The sequence below is a fragment of the Gavia stellata genome, chromosome 14 (genome assembly GCF_030936135.1).
Source record: "Gavia stellata isolate bGavSte3 chromosome 14, bGavSte3.hap2, whole genome shotgun sequence".
NCBI lineage: Eukaryota > Metazoa > Chordata > Aves > Gaviiformes > Gaviidae > Gavia > Gavia stellata.
The window spans coordinates 11,661,308-11,683,355 of record NC_082607.1 but is presented as its reverse complement, the minus strand read 5'-3'; the positions used below and the strand labels follow the sequence as shown (position 1 = coordinate 11,683,355).

Below are 22,048 nucleotides of genomic sequence, written 5' to 3'. Positions count from 1 at the left end.
TTGGGGCTGGTCGTGTTTAATAACTTTATCAATGATCTGGATGAGGGGATCGAGTGCACCCTCAGTAAGCTGGACAGGCTGAATTGATGGGCTGAGGCCAATCGTATACAGTTCAAGAAGGCAGAGTCCTGCACTTGCGTCACAACAACCCCATGCAATGCTACAGGCTTGGGGAAAGCCAGCTGAATATGAGCCAGCAGTGTGCCCAGGTGGCCAAGGCGGCCAACAGCATCCTGGCCTGTATCAGAAACAGTGTGGCCAGCAGGAGTAGGGAGGTGATCGTGCCCCTGTACTCGGTGCTGGTGAGGCCGCACCTCGAATGCTGTGTTCAGTTTTGGGCCCCTCACTACAAGAAGGACATTGAGGTGCTGGAGTGTGTCCAGAGAAGGGCGACAAAGCTGGTGAGGGGTCTGGAGCTCAAGTCTTATGAGGAGTGGCTGAGGGAACTGGGGTTGTTTAGCCTGGAGAAGAGGAGGCTGAGGGGAGACCTTACCGCTCTCTACAATTACCTGAAAGGGGGTTGTAGAGAGGTTGGTGCTGGTCTCTTCTCCCAAGTGACAGGACAAGATGAAATGGCCTCAGGTTGTGTCAGGGGAGGTTTAGGCTGGATATTAGGAAAAACGTCACTAAAAAGGTTGTCAGACACTGGAACAGGCTGCCCAGGGAGGTGATTGAGTCACCGTCCCTGGAGGTATTTAAAAGAGGTGCGGATGAGGAGCTTAGGGACATGGTTTAGTCATGGACTTGGCAAAATTAGGGAATTAGGTTTACGATTGGACTTGATGATCTTAAAGGTCTTTTCTAATATAAATGATTCTATGATTCTATGGACCATCACTAGAGTGGCCTTTGTTGCTGGTCAGGACTTTGCAGGTGCTTAGGGGCCACCCTCCACTTTGGTAAAACCCACTGGGATGTGTGCCTGGAAGCTGGGTGTTCTCTTTCCTCCTTTGCCTGTGCTGGAGTGAGCTGCTGGAGAGGTCTGACGCTGGCTGGCGGGACTGTTTGGTCCTGGCCTGCCTAACCTTGAGTGTGTTAGGGTCAGGGTGGTGGGAACAGACTTCCAGCTGTGAGCAAGTGCTCAGTCCAAGAGGTAAACCACCAGTAACCGTAATGTTTCAGCACACATTTATTGCTGCTCATTGTTTCCCTGCAGTGGATCAGAACAAAGGTCCCTATTGCACATCAACAGATTCTATTTTAGGCATCCTTAAAAAATTGCACAAGACTTCTTAACCCCCCTTTTCCTAGCTGGCTGCTGAACACACAAATGAGATTCTTTCACCTAAATGGCGGCTATGCTTTACCCAGGAGCCATGGTGATGCTTCCCAGACACGGTCATGGTGGGGCTCGTGCATCAGTACACTCCTGCAGAAGAAGGAACCCCTTTGTGTGGGTGGCTTTTATGTTTGCATACAGTGTGAAAGATATCCCAGACTCTGGAAAACATGCCTGGATGGTCTTTGTAGAGACAGTTTCTACTGCATGCAACAGACACTTGTGGCTGGATCTAATTTACCCACTGAACTGTCCCTCTGGGGTTTGGTCCATGGGACTTTTGCAGCTGCTACCAAGTTTCTCTGGCCAGGCGGTAACAATCCAAGCTGCACAGTGAGAATTTAAATACAGTGAGTTTTTACAACTACAGTTGCACAGGGTGAATCAGGAAACTCCCTCAGAATGTAAGGTGAGACCTGCCTGGGGGTGGTGTGCTCCATGCCACCTTTGTCAAATCCATGCTTGCGTTTTTCTGCTCTTCCCCATTTGTGAGGGGAAACCTGGGATGTAGGAGCTCTGGTGTGGTTTGTGTGAAGCCTTCTAAGGGGAGGGCTTCCTTGGAGCCTCGTGGTGTGTTTGAGGTGTTTGTGGCACAGTGTGCACTCCTGCAATGGCAGGGGACATCTGCTGGGAAAGGCCCTCCTCTACCACTTCCCTTGGGACTGATGCAGAGAAGACTGGCCGGGTGCTACAGCAGGACTGTGCTTTCCCTTGCCTGGTGAGGTGAGGAGCTGTGCTCTGAGCTAAAAGGGTGCCCTGGGCTCTGCTGTAGCCACTAACTTAGCACTGCATTGCAGTGCTGCGGGAGGCGGCTGTCCCATGGGCAGCCCCTGTCCTGCGTTCTGCCGGTGGGAGAGCTGGAGGCCCTGTGTGTGTGTGTGTCAACCAATTGAGACCATGTCCATGGAGCAGCAGAGGAAGGGAGCTGTTGCTGGGCTGTGCGTGGATCAGGGGAAACTGAGGAGGTTTCTCCCCATGGCAGGATGGTTGATGGGAAGCAGCTGGGGTCAGATGCCCTCTCAGTAGACCCAGGAGACGGGCACCCACTGTGGAGAGCTGCAGGCCTGCTCAAAGGCTTCCTGCAGCAGCTGGAGGCTTTCTTCCACCCCATTGTTGACCAGTGAGAGGTCGAAGTAGTGTGCGTATCGGCTCCGGATGCTCTCTGAATCCTTCCGGAGCTGCTGCAAAGCCTCTGACTGCAAGAAACAGGACAGAGTGTTCGGGAGGCTGGGAAGGAGCCCACCCCAACAGGCAAACTCCCTCCCACCACCAAAACAACTCAAGTGGTTGCTAAGTATCAGAGCACAGAGCATCCCTGCAGCTTGTCTGACAAGCTAGGAGCTGTTGTGCAATCTCTGGGAGTGTGTGTCTGGGGGTTTTGCTGGACTTTTATGCAGTGCTGAGAGAGAGGCCAGACCTGCTTGGTCTCGTATTTATCTTTACAATGCATTGTGGCAGCTCCCTGGGACGAGAAGGTTCAGCAAGCAGCAGGCTGCTCATTACTACGCTATGCAGTGTAGCCAGCTGAAGGCCTAAGGCTGGTTTCAAGGTAGGATCCCTGCAGGATGATCCCTCCCCGCTGGCTTTTGACCAGAACAGCGCTGGCTGGCAGAGCTGTACCAGCCTCCCTGCACTGGTTTTGGCTGGGACAGAGTTAAATTTCTTCATTGTAAAAGCAAAGCTGCCTGCCCCCTCCTGCCGGTGTGGCTAGTCTGCACAGCTAGCAGGGACAACCTAGGACTGTGTCCCTGCGGGCTGCTGTGGCGTCAACAGCGAAGTCCAGACTGCTTTCCACATATGTCCCCAACAGAGCTTGAAACGCAGGTAGCTCCCTGCTTCTATGCCTAGCGGACGGTGATGAGCTTGGGGTGCTGTGCTCCCTGCAGCTCTGCTGTGTGTTGCCCGGCAGCTCTTGAGGGTGGAGAGGGGAGAGCAATAAGCAGTTTGCCTGGGTCACATTTTGGCTCTGCTGCATCCCTTCTAGTAAGCAGTTACCTGAGCTGTGGCAGCTAGCTATATATAGTGCCTGCACCAGCGGGGGCTGGCCCTGCCCACTGCGGCAGGAGTTAGTTCCTCTGTCTGGAGGCAGCAGTGGGTGATGGGGCATGGAGGTGGGGGCAGCAGGCTGCCTAACTGCCCTTTCTGTCCTGACACTTGCCTGCCTTCCCCCCCGCCCTGCCTCCCCCCACGCCTGCTGCATCTGGCTTTACAATCATCTGCAGCTTCAACGTGCCTCGAAATGCCTGTGCAATGCTTGCTCTGAAGGCTGCGTATTTTCCCTGCAAACTACCTGTATCTTAAGCTTTACCAATCCCAAATTAGTAGGTTGGGAGAGGTGGCCTTGGCTGGCCCCGAGTCCAGAAGGAGCTTCCCTGTTCTCCCATGGCTTCCCGTTTCCCTGCAGAGGTTAGTCCTTAGGGGAGCTGGTCCAGGCAGGGCAGGGTAAGCAGCACTACTACCTGTGTCTGGGGCTTCCTGGGGCAGTGCGTCACTGCCAGCCTTGCAGTGCTTGGTGCTGCGTGAGTTAACTGCGGCATCAGTGCTGCTTTCATCCCAATTTTGGAGGGATGAGCATCTTAATGAAGCAATGAAAGGAGCTGCTGTTTGTGTGTCCCATTTGCATAGCTGATGGCAGGATCAGTGTTCCTGCTCTGCAGCACTGCTGCAGCTGGAGATGGACCTGGGTGCTGGGCTGTGCACCCCACTACATGTTAGCAGCTGATTATGCTGCGGGCATGATGGTTGCTGGGGGGGTGTCAATCTGGGAGAGAGCCTACGGCTGCAGGAATCACCAATTCCTGTTTCTCAGGTCTGGGCTGAGGAAGTTGCCCTGCTTTCCTGGACCACAAAAATCAATGCAGACAGGAAGAAGCTGATAGGGAGTAGGGAGAGAGCCCTTGGCTGCTGCAGCAGGCTCTTTGCCCCCCTGCCCTAGGCAGGCAAGCCCAGCTGGAGGGGGACTCAGCCTTGGCACCCTGCCACCCACCTGCTCTGCCTTGTCTGTTGGGGCAATGAAGACTATGAATGGGGAGAGTTCGGCCGTGCGGACGATCTTCAGGGTCTGTGGAGAGACGGGTATAGTTACCAGAGTGTGGCCGTTCCTCAGGACGGGAGCAGGCACAGCCGGCTCACTGCTGTCCCCCACTACCCCATGCTGCCCCCCAGCCAGGGTGCGATGGTGTCCATGATGGAGTGGTGGGCTAAAGGGACCACCCCTAGTCTCGGGCCACGGGCTCTCTGGGTGGACTCCTGAGCCTGGGGGTAGTCAGGTGATGTGGGGGCAGTTGGGTGAAGCTGGAGCAGGGGTCCCAGCATGGCTTCCCCTGTACCTCGTGGGGCAGAATGTAAGGGCATCCCCAGCCCTGCTCTGGGCTGGCTACTGGACGCAACCACCACTCTGCAAAGCAGCACCCGCATGCTTGGTGTCAGAGAGGAGAAAGGGTCCCTGTGCGGGGCCTGTGCTGGCCCTGTACCCCCACTCCCACGGCAGCCTGGCCCGGCCTTGCTGGCACAGTCAGGTGCGTGCTGTGACAGGGAATACCCTCACTGCACCTATGACTTGGGAATGGAAATGCCACCTGAGCAGTCCATGGCTTTTTCCTTTGGGAAGGGCAGGTGGGCAGTTCACTGGGGAAGGCGGGGACAGTCACAGCCAGCACACAGTTCAATCTGTGGCACCCCCCTTCCTGCCCACCCCTTCCCCTCCTCCCTACCTGGGGCTCGATGTCCAAAATAGCAACTTTGTCCTGCTGGTGGATCTTGTGAACTGTTTCAAACTTGGTGCCAAACATGTTTCCCTGGTAGCTTCCAAACTCCAGGAACTCGTTGGCTGAGATGTCCCGGGTCATCTCCTCGGTGGAGACAAAGTAGTAGTCCTTCCCATCTACCTCATTCTTCTTCTGGGGGCGTGTGGTGTCTGGGGAGGGAGGGAGATGGTGAGTACAGGCCCCCAGAAGGACTGGAGAACAGAGCAGAGCAGGCACCCTCTACTCTGGGTGGCCTGGGTGTCTTGCCTTCCCCTTTTTGAGCATGGGGCTAGGACATGGAGGACCTGTGTACCTCAAGACTAGGTTGTACTAATCCCCTTTCAACTCCTTTCTGCTTGGGACAAGTAGGGGACTCGGCCAGCCGGAGGCAAGCCATTGGGATGTGAAGAGTGAGGTGTCTCTGCAGTGTGGGCAGTGGCAGCTCTGCAGCCACCTGTGGGTAGGTTCCGTCTGCGGGACAGCAAGCAGGGAGGCCCTACGGTGCCCTGCGTGGTGGCCTCTGACATCGGGGGCTTGGTGGCGCTGGAGGAACGTCTCCCAACTTCCCATCTGCTGTTAAAAGGTCCTGGCTCAAGGAGGTGAGAGGAAATGTGCCCTGTCCTGTGCCCTCTGCCCTGGCTTGGTACTTACATGGGGGTGGGTACATGAACTTCTCCGGGTTGTTGCTGAGCAGAGCATTCTTGATATGGCTACGGCCCACGCCGCTGGCCCCTGCAGAGAAGGACGGATGGACACTGGAGCCGGGCTCAGAGAAGCCTGGCAGGAGATGCTGGGGCCCCCCAGCAACTCTGGGTCTGAGGAAAGGTGCAGAAATCCTGGGGCTTTGCCCAGGATCTGCTTTCCAAGCTGGTCTGTGGTGTCTTCCAGCCCTGGAAGAGGCTCTCCCTTCCCTGGGCATGCTCACCTCCAGCCCTAGCCGGAGATGGGACCGGTGCCCACTGAGCGGCCAGCACAGCTGGGCTGTGTGGGCTGCCCATGCCCGCGGGATCCACCGACAAGTGCTCAGCACCCACAGTGTGGCAGTGCTTGCTTTGGTGCAGCTGCGCAGACCAGAGCTCCTTTTAATAAAAATTATCCATAAAGATACTTAGGAGCTGGAAGCTCCTAAATTAACTCTACCTCAGCATGGCAGTGCAGGCGCCGGACCAAGCACAAGGCCGTATGGAGGAGGTCAGCCTGCTTGGTGACTGCTGCAGGCAGAAGAAATGCTCCACAGAGCTTACTAGGTTTTGAAGGGCAGCACTGCCCCAGCCCCTGTCCAGTCCTGGTTCCCCCCAGGACCCAGCACATGCAGCCCCTGTGCAGTGGAGGATGCTTGGGGCAGGACCTACCGATGAGCACCAGAGTCTTCCTCTTGAAGGCAGGCAGCCTCACCACCTCCTCATATGAAACCACATCCAGCTGGTCAAAAACTGGGGTGGAGGAGAAACAAGACAGCGAGTGGTCAGAGCTGGCTTGGCCACAGCAGCAGGATCGCGTGCGCATCAGACCAAAGCCAGGTCCTTGGGCGAAATGGAGGGAGTGCTCAGGACTGGGCTGGGAGTTCGTCCCTGTTTGGCTGCTTGGGAAAAAGGGCAGCAAGCCTCAGCAGCAAGCAGCACGTGAGGTGCGGAGGGGGTGCCAGGGAGCTGAACCAGCAGCCACCAAAGGAGAAGCCAGGGCTGCTTTTGCTCAGTAATTCTGCTCAGGACAGCAGGACCTGGGAGCTGGGTGGGGAAGTGGCAGGATGCTGTAGGGAGCTTGTTGCTGGGGGAGCTTTATTTATCTTGCTGATTTACGGCCTTGTTTGTTGCTGGTTGGAACTGCAGGCCGGGCCAGGAGCCAGCATGTCCTTAGGCACCTGCCTTTGCCGGCCCGGGGCATGCTTAGCAGGGGGTGTTTGCACAGGCAGCTGAGGGGCAGGCTCCCTGCCCCACCAGCAACACAGCTCGGCAGCTGTGGGGAGCAGTTCAGGCTGCTCCCTAACTGCTGAGCAGCAGCAAGGCCACCACCTGCTCTGTGTTCAGCAGCCTACGGGGTTTGAGGGCCCGGGAGCCTGACCTCCCAAGGAGCTTGGGGCCAGGAGTGCCAGGGATTGTCACTGCAGGAGAGCACAGGAGCTCAGTGCCTGGTTCCCATGTCAGCCAGCCCTGGCCTCATGCGTTACAGAGCTGCATGGGGACACAGCTGTGGCCACCTGAGGGGTATGAGGACTTTGGAGAGGGGACTCAAAAAATCTGACACCTGTGGGGTATCCTCCCAAGGTCCCACTGCCAACACAGCTGGGCCATTTGGTCTGACTCCCATAGAGGACAGACCCACCCCTGCCCAGAGGTAGCAGTGATGGCCAGGGCTGGGGATGGAGCCCATTGCCCGGCTCACACTTACTTGAGCTGTGCTTGGCCAGGTATTTATCTTTGCACTTCTTCTTCTTCCCAAAGGGGCTACAGCTCGGGGATTCGCTCTGACTGGACTGGGTGACACTCGCCACACGCCTGCCGAGAGAAGGGGACACCACCATGGTCCAGCTGTCACCCCAAGCCCTGGGGGAGCAGCAGCATTGTTCCTCAGACATGCAAGGGCAAGGGGAGCCGGGTGGCTACTGGGACGTGTAAAAGCTCACCCTGCGGCAGATGAAGGGGACATTTGCCTCCTTTTCCCAGCCAGGGTGTTACCCAACGCGGTCACACCTGGTAGCACAGGGTCACTGTTCCCGCCTCCACTCCCAGATCCAGCCCTTCTGGCCACATCCAGAGACCTACCACTCCTGCAGCTCTGGAGAAGGGATGAGTCCCGCTGACTCAGTGCAGGAGCCCTCCACCCGGCCCTGCCACCAGTTGCTGTCATCCTTGTTTATGATTTGAATCACATCACCGGTCTGAAACTTCAGCCCCGCTTCCTTGCAGGGGATCAGATTGTCTTTTTTGGGGTCATAGTCAAACTGCGCCCTCATGAACATCTGCAAAAGAGAGAGCGGACCAGAGTCAGCATGGCCACACAGGGTGGCTGAACTTGGTCATGTCCAGCTCCTGGGCCCACATTGCATCCCCTGGCAGTGACTGCAGAGCCAGCTCCAGGTGCAAGGTCCCTGCTCCAGGAGGGACCCAGCCCCCGCTGCTTTCCAGGCCCCAAGAGGCCAGATGGGGAGAAAGGACATGTGCAAAGCCTTGGGGGAAGCTCTTAGGCATGGAGCTGCAATGAAACATGCTGGTGAGGGAGGGAGGAGAATGGCACCTTGGCCATACTGGGAGCCAGTGAAACGGCTGCTGCCTCTAGGCAGGCCTGCATGCCCCACAGCTGGCGTTCAAACCCTGACATGTAGACCCCCCCCTGCAGTCCCCTGGGTGCTGCAGAGCCGAGTCAGCCAGAGATGAGTCCCCCCACCCGGACCAATATGGTGCACAGGAACTGGCGTCTGCAATGGGGTGAGCAGAGAAGAGCCTTTGCAATGGTGCACCCTGCAATCCCATGTCCTCGGGACCCTAGGGAAGGCCACATCTCAATCCCCAGTTGCTGTGCCCTGGCCTCTCCCCAGCACCACGCACTCCCCTGCATGGCACATGGCCTTCGGGGAGCCAAGGCTGCTGTGTCGTGTCCATCCCTGCCTGTGTCTGTCCTGGCTTCTTCAGCATCAGGTACTCTTGCACTGTTACGTTCATCACAGCTGCAACTGGAAATGAGCTGCTGCTGCTTCCCAGGCCACTGTGCTACCCTCCTGGGAGAGGGGAAGCCCTGGGGACCCAGAAGGCGTGAGAAAGCGGCCTTTCCCTGTCCCTTCTGCTTGCTCAGCTCTTTGGGAGGGAGTCTAGAGTGCCTGCTCCTGCCGGGGCAGCCCACCCCACTGCCTCCCCCTGGCCTTAAGCCAGCAGGCAGCCAGGCACCCCTGGGCTCTCACTGTCCCCAAGCATCTTTGCAAGGCCAGGAGAGAAATGGCATGTGGCTTACGCACATGGATCTTGTTTTCCAGGAAGGCTGTTCAGGAAGAACAGACCGTCAGAGAGCAACAGGATGGATGAGAGTCACTTATCCCTGGGAGGAGGGCAGACCACGCATGTGCACCCAGTGTTTTCTGCACTGCCGCTTGCTCTCGCTGCCTGGATTAACGTTTTCTCATCTGAAGTGCTGCTGCAGCTGCAGTTTGTCTCTGGCCAGATCAGGACCAGGTCAGGCCTCAGGTAGGGGCAAAGCCAAGGCAGGGTATGGAGGTTGGGCAGTGAAAGGCAGGGTTTATGGAACAAAGTAAGGCTGTGGCTAAGCACAGACCTCACATAGTCCTTGTTCCCCTCCTGGGTTTTTTTTGTCCTGTGGGCCTGAGGCTGCTGGGAGCCCCCACTCATGGTGCAAAGTCTTGCAGGCTCTCCCAAAAGTCATCAGTGCTCCCTGTTAAGACTTCTGTGATTGCTCAGCGGGGTGCTGTGCCCCGAGGCGGTGGCATGCCTGGGGCTGCTCAGCCGTCATGCCAGTGGCAGGAGATCCTTCTACAGGGGCAGCAGCACTATCAGACTCAGCCTCATGCTTGCGCTAATGCAGGCTTCCCCTGAGCACAACCCTATCAAGTTATTTATCACAGAAACACAGCACGTAGCAGGCAGGCAAAGGGATTCATGTGGGGTGATGCCTATGTCCTGTCCTCAGATGTGACAGGCAGGGCCTGGTAAGTCATCCTCCCTAGGTAGGATAGATCATGCTGTCCTTGTTCCACATTAAAACAATTTCCCACAGTATTTCCTCCTTCAGCAGTGCTGCTGCAGGTACAGGGCCAGCAGGACATGAACATGGCTCCCCTTCACTGCCAGAAAAGCAGTGTATGTATCAAGCTGTGACATGAGATCTCTCACAATGGAAGACAACAAAAGTTGCATCTCCCTTTCAGGATGAGGACTGATGCTTGCTTTGAAAGCACCCTCTGGCACCAGGAAGCTGGTCATCAACACAAACACACAAGGCACACATAGCAAGCACTGCCCAGGCACCTGCCTGGAGCCCTCTGCTCCCGCAGCCCTGGTACCCCAAGCCAGACATAGCCAGCTCACTTTTGGAAAGACCCTCCCTTACACCAATTAGGAGTTATAGCATCAGACAGCTCCAGGCATCACCCACGGACTGCAAAAGGCCAGCTCCAAATGCAAGCTATTTGTCTGCTGCCAGCCCCCTCTCTGGGGGGCTGGAACCAGCCCAGGTACGGAGCAGGCTCCAGCATGAGAAGCTCTGGTCCTTAAAGTCAAAAGGCTGCAGTTTGCACCTGGGAACAGGTCGGATCCAGGAATTCAAACAAAATCAAAAGTCCACTCTTGGCGGTGGACTGCAACAAGCAGAGACGTGGTCAGCCCGTGAGCTGTGGTTCTGGGGAGCAGACAGCACCATGGTCCTGGCCACAGCAAGAGGGAGGATAACTGTTGCTGGGAAGGAGTTTGTCCCTGTGTCTTTCCCTGAGCCCACAGCCAGCTTCAGGCGAGCCAGCAACTGTGTTTTCTCGGAGGTAACTTTTCCCCTGGCACTGAGCTGGCCTGGCCGATTGGAGCTGCATGGGTCAGGCCAGGGAGGGCAGACGGACAGCAGGGAAGGGCAGACATGGGCCAGTGTTTAATAATTAAACAAACACGTGCAAGGCTGGTTGAGCTGGAATGGGGACAGCATGGACTGAGCAAGAAATAGAGACAGTTTTCACTTGCCACCATGTTCAGAGACTTCAGCTTCTCTGGGTAAGGGAGGAGGGTGACATGGGCTCCCCTAGCCCATCCCAGCACCAGCCAGCCCCTATGCTCTGCCTCTGGGCTCCTCTCCCATTTCTGCCTGTCCGCAATAGGGTTGTCACAGCAACAGGCTGTGCTGGGGTTGGCTCCTGCACCTGGAGACAGGACAGCATCCCAGCCACCACGCACTGAAGTCTTGGCAGAGGAGCCAGCCCTCCTCACTATCCTGAGTATTTTGGCCACAGCAGGACTTCAAAGGCAAAGCCAGGGAGGTGTCACCCCCTGCCACAGCATGTTACCCCCACCCTGGCAGTAGCAGCAGGGGCAAGGAGCTGCCTTCCTCTCCCCCACAGCTTCCTTCCTCCCACTCGCTGTCACAAGTGTGTTGGCGGCATCCGGACTACGTCACCCTCCTTGCGGCTGATGCACTGGGCATCTGTAACAGCGAGGAGCAGCAAGAACCCAGTGCTGCACATAAAGGTGCTGCTGTGGCTCTGTAACAGGGATGTGGCTCTAATGGCCACAGCTCTGAAGGTGGCAGGGAACTCTCTTGTGCTTCCTGGTGTGCACACACCGCTGCTTTCTCATCACCAAACACTGCACACGTACCACTGTGGCTCAGGCACCCCAGGCCCATGTTCCTACATGCACATTGGGTAAATCCATCCACACAGGGCCAAAATCTGCTCTTTTGCAGTGATGTAAGCACAGGACAAGTCCCCTCATCCTCCAGCAGCTCTGGCAAGGTGACCGGGCAGCCATCCCTCCCCTTGTCCTTCCCCTGGCTCAGCACAGCTCTCTTCCCAGTGCTGGTCCCCCCTGCTTTGCTCTGGTCCCACCCAGCCCCACAGCCATGTCCCCACACAGCCTGCGGGTCTGGAGGCTGCACTTACCTGGAGAGCAGGGAGGCGGCTTTGTTGGTTGGGAATGACTTTTATTGAGACCATCCCCTTGGTTTCTTTCTAGTGAACAAAGGAAGGGGAGAAAGAAGAGTTGGAGGAGGTGGTGCCTGGAGGCAGCCTGACAGCAGCAACCTGTGCTGGGAGCTGCTAAATGCCAGGACCTGCAAAGGCAAGGCTCCTGGGTCCTCCCAGTCATGCTGTGATGCTGGGGGACACCACAGCCTGGCCAGAAACAGCTCTGCTGGGGCTAGACTAAAAGCCGTGGCAGCATAGCTTTGCCATGCTTGTCCCATCCTCATGGGGGGACACCAACACCCCCACGAGGAGCCTCCTGCTTAGCCTGCTGGTGGGTGTCCCCAGCACCTCCACCACCTCCCTCCAGCCAGGTCCCACATATTGGGTATGGATCTGGATAGCCTCAGTGTGTGAACCCAAGGCAGGTCTGAGACCCTGCCCAAAGCTATCTCTAGCAAGGGCCTGGCAGGATCACCATGACCTCAGCAGCAGGAAAATGACACCAAGGTGACCTGCAGGAGCAGCCAGCCCCTGCGCTGCAGTTGCACACCAGCCTTGGCAAGCAGAGGTGGTTTCGAAGCCCCACACACATCTACACATGTCAGGGACCCAGCCAACAGCCTTCGCTGCTGCTCTCGGGGGCCTGGAAACAAGCAGCAAGCACAGACCACCAAGGCTGCATACAGAGACCCAGCGCTTGGCCATATTACAGTGCCTGGGCACAGCGGCCCTGGCTCCTGCCGCACCACACCGCTGCAGGCAGCTGTGTGTTGGCTCTGGTATCTAGGAGGGGGTGAATGCTCAGCCAGCATACACATCTGCAGGCACGTCCTTCCTGGGGAACAGCCCTGCCAAACACAAATACCTACCAGCATCTTCTGCAGCTGGTCAACTGAGTGGTTGCTCACACTCTGCCCATTGATTTCTATGATTTCATCACCCACGTGAAGGGAGCCTGCCAGCAATGGGAGAAACATGAAAATGCAGGATGGGACAAGAGCTGCTCACCAAACCCAAACTACACAGCTCTACCAGCCTCCCGACCCCCTGGGCAAGCTGTGGCCAGGACACTGTGGTGTTTGCCTGGGCAATGCTTAGGAGCCACACGTCATCTAAGCACATGGGACTGAAGCACAAGGGAAAAGAATTCTTCCTCCTCCACCCAATACACGCACTTCATCCAGTCTGAAGGTCATCAGGTTGATTTCCACTCTGTGTCCTTCAGCGCTTTAGACTAGTCAAAGCACCTGTTTCAGAGTTATTCAAACTCAAACCCAAGTGTCTCACCTGAAGCCAAATGACAGCCTCCTTACAGGGCCCTTAACACAAGCGTTCTTGACCTTGTGTGTTTTCAGTTTCTATACCCAGCCAGATTACAGCCTCAGATATACTGCTATAAATCAGGCTCCAGTAGCATTATTGGAATGGCTCCTGGGTTATTCTGGCAGGGGTAAGCTCAGACTTCCCACTTGGATCCAAGACTGGAAAAGGGGCCTCTTCTTCTAAGCACAGAACCACGTCCCCTTGGCAAGACCCAAAACCAGAAAATAGCACCTATTTATTTCTTTTGGCACCTTCTTTTGGTCTGCGGAGCCAATCCACAGCAAGCCTGTCCCACCTGTGCACTTTAGGAATGGGAAGAGCTTCCCCTGTCGTCTCTGGGGTATGATCCATCTCTCCTTACAGTGACCCCACCACGAGACGGAGACAGATCGTCTCTGGTTCCTTTTTGGCAGAGCCCTTCCCCCAACCCTTCACTTCTACCTAAAGCCTCCAGTGTATTAACATGACAACCATGCAGAGAGACCAGTGAGTCCCAAGTTCCTGACAAATTCCTAGTGGAGGAACAGACACAGATGTCCACGTCACAGGGGAAAGCCAGCAGTGCTGGGGGGCTGCCTTATCTCTGCATAGAAAGAAACCAGCTGCAGATGTGCACCCCATACACTGCCTCTACAAAGGCCTCATTACCTTGTCTGTGAATCATGCCCCCGTGGAAGATCCTGGCCACCATGCAGCTCTGCTTGTCGTTGAGCTTCAGCGTGATTCCCTGGAAGACAGGAAAATCCATGACTGCTCACTGAAAGGAAGAGCTCCGCGTTCTCAGCAAAGTCCTCTCCAGGCCCATGTCCATGGTGGGCTGTGCAGTGGCTGGGGGAAAGCCCCCTGCTTGGCCAGCCCAGCCTGCTGCAGCTCCTCTTGGTACAAGTGTCACCACCCTTTGACGGGCTCGCTCTGGGTCTCCAGGCAGGAGGCAGGATCCAGCACCCTCTTCCCGTGGCCGAGGTCTCCAGCAATCTCCTGCTTTTCCCGAGGCCAGCCCATTGGCACAGCTCTACCTGCCCCTCTGCCCCCTGGGTGCCACTGGGCTTTAGGATCTTGCCAGCTCTCACCATGGGCTCCTCCGTGACCTTCTCGAACTGGACGAGGCGAATCTTCCGCACCTCACGGCCGTTGCTATGGGAGGGGCTGCCCAGAGTCGCTGAGCCGTTGGTATAAATATCCTCAGTCATGGTGTTCGGGGACTGAGTGATGGCCTGTCGAGGCAAAACAAAGACCGGGGTTTAGGGGCTCCACCTGAACGGGACCTGGGAGTGCCAGCTCCCTGCTGTGGGGCTGAGCTACTCCACTGTGTCAGGGTGCCTGGGGTGCAGGTGGGACACAGGGGGAGGAGAGACTCATGTGCTGGAGGAGAGAACAGTAAGAGCAAGAAAAGAAAAAGAGCAAAAGAACTTCACCCTTGAAGATGTGGATGTGGGCTTGATCTGCAGTTTTCCAGCCTGGGAAACACAGGAGGTAAGAAAACTTTGAAAAGCTACAAGTAGCAGAAGCCAAAAGAGTCCACAGCTGATCATCTTCTTCAGCAACAAGTCTCAAACACTACTTGTGTGTCGCAGCAGCACTTGGCCCACAGCTGGCTTGTTGCAGAGCAAAAAGCCCAGGACAGCTTCACCGAGTGAATGGAGCAGTTCGGGACTCACCCCTGACAACTGGGGCGAGGGTCTACTTTTGCTCAGTTTGCACATTCAACCTTTCCTCGTCTGCGTCAATGGGCAACTGACATGGTGCAGAGCCACGTCCACATCCAGGCACTGAAGGCAACGTGCTCCCAAGCAAGCCAGAAACTCCCTGTTCCCCTCCCCAGCTCCCTGCTACAGGCCAGTTCATGCCAGCTGGCACTGGGAAGCCAAGCAGGGGCTTTCAGCCCTGGGGAAACCTCTGTTCTTCGTCTTCAGCAGGTGCTGGCACCGGGGCAGATGGAGGGTGCAGGGGGTCCTGGGCAGAGACCTCCAAACCAGCCCCGCCATGCAGCAGGGACACTGCAAAGTGAGCTGCCACCTCCCAGTCTGAGAAAGACTGGCACAGTCATGTTAAACCCCTTGGGCACGCTGGGCAACATCTCCGCACAGCTCACAGGCGTGCCAGTTTGGCCCCAAGTGCAGTGGACTTCCCTCAAGCCTCTCCCAGATCGCTGCTGGCCCAGCAAAACCCAGGCCAGCTTTCATCTGCAGCTCCTGCCCACCCTGTCAGCATGCTCAAATCTCCACACCAGCCTGTGAAGCAAAGTAAATACTCCCAGCTGCCCCACTCCACACCAGGCTGCCAGCTTTGCTGCCCAGTTTGCAGCTTGCACCCTCCCTCCCAGCAGCGCCCAGGTTGGGAGCCACAGCCAGCAAACCTGCGGGGACACCCAGCAAGGTCCTCGCCAGCTTTAGTCCCGCATCAGCGACGCAGCACGCCATGCCCAGCCCGGCAGAGCCAAGACCTCTCCCTGCCGCACACTGACTTGCCAACACCCGATTGAATGCTGGGCCCCAGGGTTCTGTGCCAGTGGCTGGGTAAGCAGCAGCCTGACCCCACCACCCTGGCTTGCTCTCACCAACCGCAGGCACCCCGCCTGGAGCGGAGAAGAGGCTGCAGCCCCATGCCGCCAAGGGCGAGATCTGACCAGGTCGTGGGGAGGTTCGTGCTTGTGCAACTGGGGTGAAGAGCATTTGCTGGTGGGGTGCAGCCACGGCACTAAACCACAACAAAATTACCTTTGGTAGGGATGTGCCGGAGTGCTGCTGGGCTGAGACAGTGGCCCTGCCCCTGCAACGGCCGAAAGCAGGGAGGGAGCCAACGGCAGGGGCAGCAGAGCCAGGGCTAGCTGGGCCTGTGGGAGAGGCACTGGCAGAGAGGGACGGACCAACATTGAGGCACAGGCACTCTCACAGCCTCAAAGAAAGGGTGCTGGTGGGGCCAGGGCGGGAAGGGCGCAGGGAGCCACGTACTCACGCTGCAGCGACAGGGAAGCTGCATGGTTTATTTTTAAGCCAGCTACTTCTAAAAGAGCCAACCAACCTCCTCCTCAGAGGAAAAAGGCGACCACATGGGCTCCGGCTGCCAATGGCTTAAACATGGAGAAAGAGGCTGAACCCCAACCCAGAGCAGCGCATAGGCCAAGGACTCGTGGGATGGAAGGAAGAGTGACTTGCAGACCCCCAACCTGGCTTGCCAGCCCCAGCACAGCATGCTGCTACTGTGCCGTTCACAGGGCAGAGGGACAGATCCAGCAGTCCAGGTGCTTAGAGCCGGCCCTCGGCTCTCTTCTGGCTGTCCTGGCTCTGCCAAGCCAGCGGGTGGGAGGAGGAAGAGGAGGATGAGGAACTTCTCCAGCCCTGCCCAAGGCCAAAGTGCCTATGAGGTGGTTTGAGTCAGCACAGATCACACTTATCTTGGTCATGCCTTGGGAAAGCATTACACCGTGCAATACCCAGCTTCAAACCTCTAGGCTCAGCAGAGCCCGATGACCCAGGACACAGCACAGTCTGCTCCAGGGGCTGGGAGTTCCCGTCACCGCCATCCCCACCATCCCTGCCAGCTGAGCCTCCCGGCCCTGACCTTTGCTTTTTGCTGAGAGCTGGAGAAAACACCCAGGCCTCAATGCTGACGCAGCACCAGTGTCACCCTGGTGACTCCCAGAGAGCAAGCCTTGTCACCAGAGACTTGCTGCTGTGCCTGGGGATGGCCACCAGTCACTTGATGGCAGCTCTGAACCCAGCAGTGTCCTCCGGCAACTCCCTCTGCCCCAAACAGAGCCATGCTGGGATGGCATGGGCTTTTGGTGACCACTCTGGGCAGCTGGTGGATGGGGATGGGAAAGTGCCCAGCTCACGAGGAGGACCAGGACCCACGGGGTGGCAGATTCCAGCCCAATTGTTGGGCATCCAGAAGCTGGAGACATGTGCGTGGCTCTCACGCTCCACGCACATGAGCCAGCCGGCCAGATTGCCTACGCTGCGCTCTCCTGGCAGCTGCCACGCTCTTGGCCAGCTTGGCCTGGTGTAACCTGTGACCTCAAGAGCCTTTTGAGTCATGCTGGCAGCAGGCCAGACCCTGCTACTTATGTGCTGTTCCACAGGAATCACCTTCAAGTGCTGCTAAGAGTCGGCTCTGTGGCCACCAGCCACTGCCAGTTCTGCACAGCCCTGGGCTGGTCACAGCTGGGGCCAGACTTGGGGCAGACATGGGGCGAGGAGGTTGGGGGGCTGAGCTGTGCAACAGGGCTGCTGGGTGCTGGGCGGGGCCAAGCAGACCCACTGGGGCTGTTCGGCCCCGCCCAGCGCCCAGCAGCCCTATGGGTGCCTTGCAGCTGGCCAGCGAGGGTACAAATCCTCATGCACAAATCTTGCTCCAGGTGGCAACACACAGAGAAGCCACCAGCTCCAGTAGTCGAAGAGGTGCACCCCAGCTCCCTGCCTGCATTTTCCTCAAGACCCTGGATTTCTGTGCCGTATCCCGGGGCGGAGGGAAGGGCACCAGCTCCCTAGGCAGTGTTTGTCAACAGGGAATTCAGTGAACATGGAGCAATCCTTGGTGAGAACCCCAGGGCTTAGCGTCCTGTCCCCTGGCGGGGTCAGTGTCGTCTGCCAGCGTTGCTCCTGCTGCTGTGTTGGCTCAGCCAGGCTGCACATCACTGGGCTAATCAAACATTAACTGGGAAGTTTGTTTGCAGGAGGCTGAAGCAGCACTTGGGGAAAGCAGCACTGTAGTGCAAAGGGCACGTTTGGTGATTTGGTTCCTGGGCTGTCCTTGCTGCTCTAACCAAGAGACTTCAGTATCAGGTGGCCTTGGAAGAGCAGGGCTCCCTCGCGAGCATGTGGTCAGACGCTGCTGGCTTCACCAAGCGGGCCCCAAAAGTACAGCAGCTCAGATGTAGAAGGGAACCCTGGAGCTGCAATCCCTCAGGATTGCCCTCTTGGCTGGCAGGGAGGCACGCTCCGCTGTCCACAGTGAGCAACAAAATCCCAGCTCCCTCTAGGAATCATCACTCGTCACATTATAATCACCGTGGGTAAGTGCAGGGAGGCTTGGGCACCGTTTGGTGCAGAGATGCCCTGGCCCAGCAACCTCTCCTCCTGCCCTCAACTGCTCCAACCTTGCCTCCCCACCATCCAGCAGATGTGTGCATCAGGGTCTCAATACAGCTTAAAAACCACAGCAATGTGTAAAAAGAGCAAACTAGCAAAAAAAAAATTGAGCTTGGGAGTTGCTTTCGGGCTGCTCCAGCAGGCTGGGGAGCAACAGCCATGTGGACATTAGGAAGTAATTAATCCCTGGCTTCTGCTGGGGGCTACTGCCTTCTCAGGCCTGCCACCACAACTGTCAGCACTCGCCCAAGACACTTCCCAGCAATATGACCCAGGCTTTGGTTTTTTTTAAAAAAAAAGTATTTACACCAAACAGGATTATACTGCTGACACTAGGAAAAGGCCCAGCAATACCAACAGGTTGCAGTAGGAAGGGGACTGGAGAAATAGGAGGGATACAAGAGGTTGTGGAAGCCAGAAGATGCCGCCAGCTCTGCGTGCCTTTGCACTGGCTCCAAATCATGGAGCGCTGCAATGGAGAAGGGCCAGATTTTCAAGGGAGCACAGTCAGTTTTGCTGAGGCACCATCTTCCCACCAGGAAAGGCTGATGCAGCCTTCCAGATGTGTTTGTGAAACCGGTCACCTCCAAGGAAGAGTCAGTAAAATCACAACACTGACAGAAGAAATCCTGAGGAGCTTCCCAAGCGCTCCATCCCCACCTTCCAGAACAAGCCCTGCAAAACAGCTTTTCCCCCGCAGCCATTACAGACTGGAACATACCAAAATGCACTTGAGATGAGAAAGTTGGAACCAGCCCTCCCCACTTCATTTTGGTCAAGCCCCGAAGTTTTGCTCAGCTTTCAACCACTAGTTTTGCCCACAGCCATTTCAGGATTTGGTCCCTGGGGACTGTGGCCTCGGTCTGCTCTGGAGCTGGCACTGGTTGGATGCCGGGAACCACTGCCCACAGGGATGTCCTGTGTCCCCTCTGCACCCTCAGGCTCAGCTCTCTCCAGAAGTACCCTCCTTTTCTCCACGAGACTCCCAAAGGTCACATTCGCTGCCCATTTTACAGCTGGGCAACTGAGTCATGGCCGATAGGAGACATGCCCAAGGTCACCCTGCCAACCAGGTGCATAGCTGGTAATAAAACCCACACCTCTTTGGTAAATCTGTATTTGCCAGTTGGGAGATAAGGAAAAGATATGCAGGCATGTGGTGGGGCTCAAGGGAAGAGGGCAAGCAGCTTCTTCCACTTTGGCTTGTTTTCTAGCAATGGCATGGCTTCCACTCTCCGAGGCTTTGCGTGCCCTGACACCATGGGAGGAATGCAGGACAGCACTTCCCAGCATGCGGCTCTGCCAGAGGAAATGGGGAAGAGGAACCTCCCGGCCACCCTGTTTGACTCCGGCCAAGGAGCAGCGAGCCAGACCCAGCACCCCTCCCAAGAGCTGCTGCTGGGCAATGTTCCTACTGCCCCACAGAGGGGCCCACAGCCACCGTGGGCCAGCACTGTCTCTGCATGCACATGACATGGGGAAAAGCGCATGAGCGACTGGCAAGCTCAGGACACGTAACCCTAATTGGGTGCCAGCCCTACAGAGCTCCTCTTAAAAGGCCCTAGGCAGACCCTGGTTTGCCATCTCTCTATCCCTACTGGAATAAATATACTGTAATGCCAGGGAGCTGTAGGCCAGCTCCTACATTTTCCATCCCCTGCTGCCATTGGCAATTTATCCCTGCTCCGCCTGCGGCCAGGCAGGCCCTCTGCCTGGATCCTGCAAGCAGAGGGATGGGAGAGCTCCTCTCAGCAGTTGCCTGATGCAGGTACTTTGCTTTAAAAGCTTCTTTTTTTTTTTTTTTTTTTTAAAGCTCTCTGCCAGGGTTGAGCCATAAAAAGCACACGAACCACTGCTGTGGGACAGATCTGATAAGCCTCTTTTGGATGCTGTAGTGTCCAATAGGATGGGCCAAGGACAGCACTTCAGGGAAATATCCTCCCTGCTCTCAAAGGCTCCCCACAGCCGCAAGGAAACCCCAGCCCAGGCACATTATGCCATGGCTCCATCAGGGACTCCTGTTTGAAGTCAAAAATTTCTGCTGGGAGGAAAGCACCGGCTGCTTAGCACTGGGAACTGTTGACCTTCTCCCGGTTGTACCCAAGCTACCCCAAGTGGCTGAGGGAGGAGCCCTCCCGGCACAACCGAGACAGCTGGTGCAGTCTGCTCTCTTTCTGTTGGAGGTGGGGTGCGTGCACCCCCCCAAGCCCACTCCCTGCCCCAGGGTAGGTGTGAGAAGGGCTGGCTGCATCCCCCTTCTCCGGTGCAGAGACCCACCGCCACCATCCCTCCAGCCCACGCTGTGGACCTGGAGGTTGCTCAGCAGCTGAATCAGCTCATGTGACAGGCAGTTCCAGTTCAGACCAGCTACAACTTTGCAGCAAAACAAGCACAAGCTCCTCCGTGGCACCATGCTGAAGCCTCCCTCACCTTCACCCAGCTCCTTCTTCCCTGCCCAGCCATGCAGTGCCGGCCACGCTGGCTGACCATTCCCCGAAGGCGCCCCACGTCCCGCTCCTGCAGTGCTGGGGACCGCCGGTGCCACATCCCAGGCACTTTCCCGGACACCCACCTCCTGCCCGCCGGGACGTCCCTGCCTCAGGGGCCCGGCTCCCCCGAGTGTGGGGGAGGGACAGGATGGAAGGGGACCCCCGGGGGCTCTGTGCCGGGCCTGAGCTGGGTGCAGGGCTAAGGGCCCGCGGGGAAGGGGGGGCACCCCGGGGCTCCCGGCCTGGCCTCGGCGCGGGAGGGGGCCGCGGGGGCAGAGGTGTGCTCCCCCTTGGGGGTGCCGGAGCCGCTGCGGGGGCCGATCGGGGCTGGAGGCGGCGCTGCCCTCCAGCCGCCGCTCACCTCGGGCTTGGACCGGTTCTGCAGGAGGTGCTCCAGGTAGAGGTCGGAGAGCGCCGTCCGCATGCTGCCGGCGCTGGCGCTGCGCCCCGACTTGAGGGTCATTCCGCCGCCGCCAGCTGCTGCAGCCGGTTTCGCTGGCTCAAACAGAGCGGCCCGGCCCCGGCCCCGGCCCCAGCAGCGCCGCGGGCTGCCCGCACGCTCCGCCCTTCGGGCGGGCGGGCGGCGTGGCGCCGGGCGGAGCCAGGCGGCCGGGGGAGGGCCGGGGCCGGCCCCGCGGGCAGCGCCGCCGCGCGGGTACTGCGGCCTCGCTGGACCCCCCCGCCGGCTCCGGGTCGGTACTGAGCGGCCGCCGCCCGCCGGGACCGGGGAGGCTGGGGGGACAGGTCCCAGAAGTGGAACGGATGGGGCATGGCGTCCTCGCACAGGCGGCACCTCAGCACCAGCAGCAGCCGCTCAGACCCTCGCCTCGCTGCCCGCGTGGGCTCTTCTCCGCCGTGAAACGGAGTGTCCCCATCATGTCTCTGCCGGGAACAGCCGCTGGCCCGTGCCAGCCCCTGGACGTGCCCAAGCAGCAGCAGAGCCGTTAGCCTGTGCACGCCAGGAAGGGTGCTGACAAGTCTGGACGCTCATGGGACCCTGCTGGGGGTGGGGGGCTGGCTGCACCCCTCACACCAGTTCATGTGGTTGCCAAAACCAGGGCAGGAGGCTGGATCTGAGAAATGCTTTGTCCCCTCACAGCCAGGGCAGGGGCCCAGCAATGACAAGGGGAGCACTTCCCCAAAGCAGCATTGGTGCGTACTTGGCTCTTACAAGCCAAGGGCCATCCCAGGGCCCCTCTGGTGAGTGGAGAGGGCTGTGCTGGGCTCCGGGGTGCCTCCAAGGGGAGGAGATCCAGGGATTTCTCTGCGCTGCGGAAGCGATGGCACTGTTCTGGGTCTTCCATCTCCTCACGTACCTGCGACTCGCATGGCTGTGGGTGGGATGGCAGATCCCTGAATTCGTGAGCTGTGTGTGGTGGGAAGGGCTGTTGTCAAACTTTTTGTGCTCTCGCTATAAGTCTTAGTGATGCCAGAGCCTTAGGTGAGGTCTGAGCTTTATTTGGGGAAGGGAAATCAATTCTGGTGGAATATCCTTTAAGAAAATCACTGAA

The 22,048-nt window shown here is 57.7% G+C and overlaps 1 protein-coding gene across 3 annotated transcripts; it reads right to left on the bottom strand.

Annotated features, from left to right (window-relative positions):
• Positions 1 to 1,113: 1,113 nt before the first annotated feature.
• MPP1 (MAGUK p55 scaffold protein 1) lies at positions 1,114 to 21,000 on the bottom strand. Of its 3 annotated transcripts, none has more exons than XM_059824394.1 (12): positions 20,899 to 21,000; positions 14,029 to 14,172; positions 13,607 to 13,685; positions 12,505 to 12,590; positions 11,612 to 11,680; positions 7,788 to 7,984; positions 7,414 to 7,520; positions 6,378 to 6,458; positions 5,677 to 5,757; positions 4,993 to 5,195; positions 4,266 to 4,340; positions 1,114 to 2,475 (listed from the first exon to the last, which is right to left on the bottom strand). In XM_059824394.1, the coding sequence occupies exons 1-12, from the start codon at positions 20,998 to 21,000 to the stop codon at positions 2,299 to 2,301; spliced, it is 1,401 nt and encodes a 466-aa protein (XP_059680377.1). In that variant the 3' UTR covers positions 1,114 to 2,298. The 3 variants fall into 3 exon arrangements, with proteins under 3 accessions (XP_059680377.1, XP_059680379.1, XP_059680378.1); XM_059824396.1 differs by having other exon boundaries at positions 7,788 to 7,924; XM_059824395.1 differs by having other exon boundaries at positions 14,080 to 14,172.
• Positions 21,001 to 22,048: the final 1,048 nt, after the last annotated feature.

Coding starts and splice junctions, on each gene's coding strand:
- MPP1 (XM_059824394.1), bottom strand. CDS start 21,000: ATGACCCTCAAGTCGGGGCGCAGCGCCAGCGCCGGCAGCATGCGGACG. Junction 11,681..12,504: donor ACCAGCTGCAGAAGATGCTG/GTAGGTATTTGT, acceptor TTTGTTCACTAG/AAAGAAACCAAGGGGATGGT. Junction 6,459..7,413: donor CCTGGCCAAGCACAGCTCAA/GTAAGTGTGAGC, acceptor CCTCCACCCCAG/TTTTTGACCAGCTGGATGTG.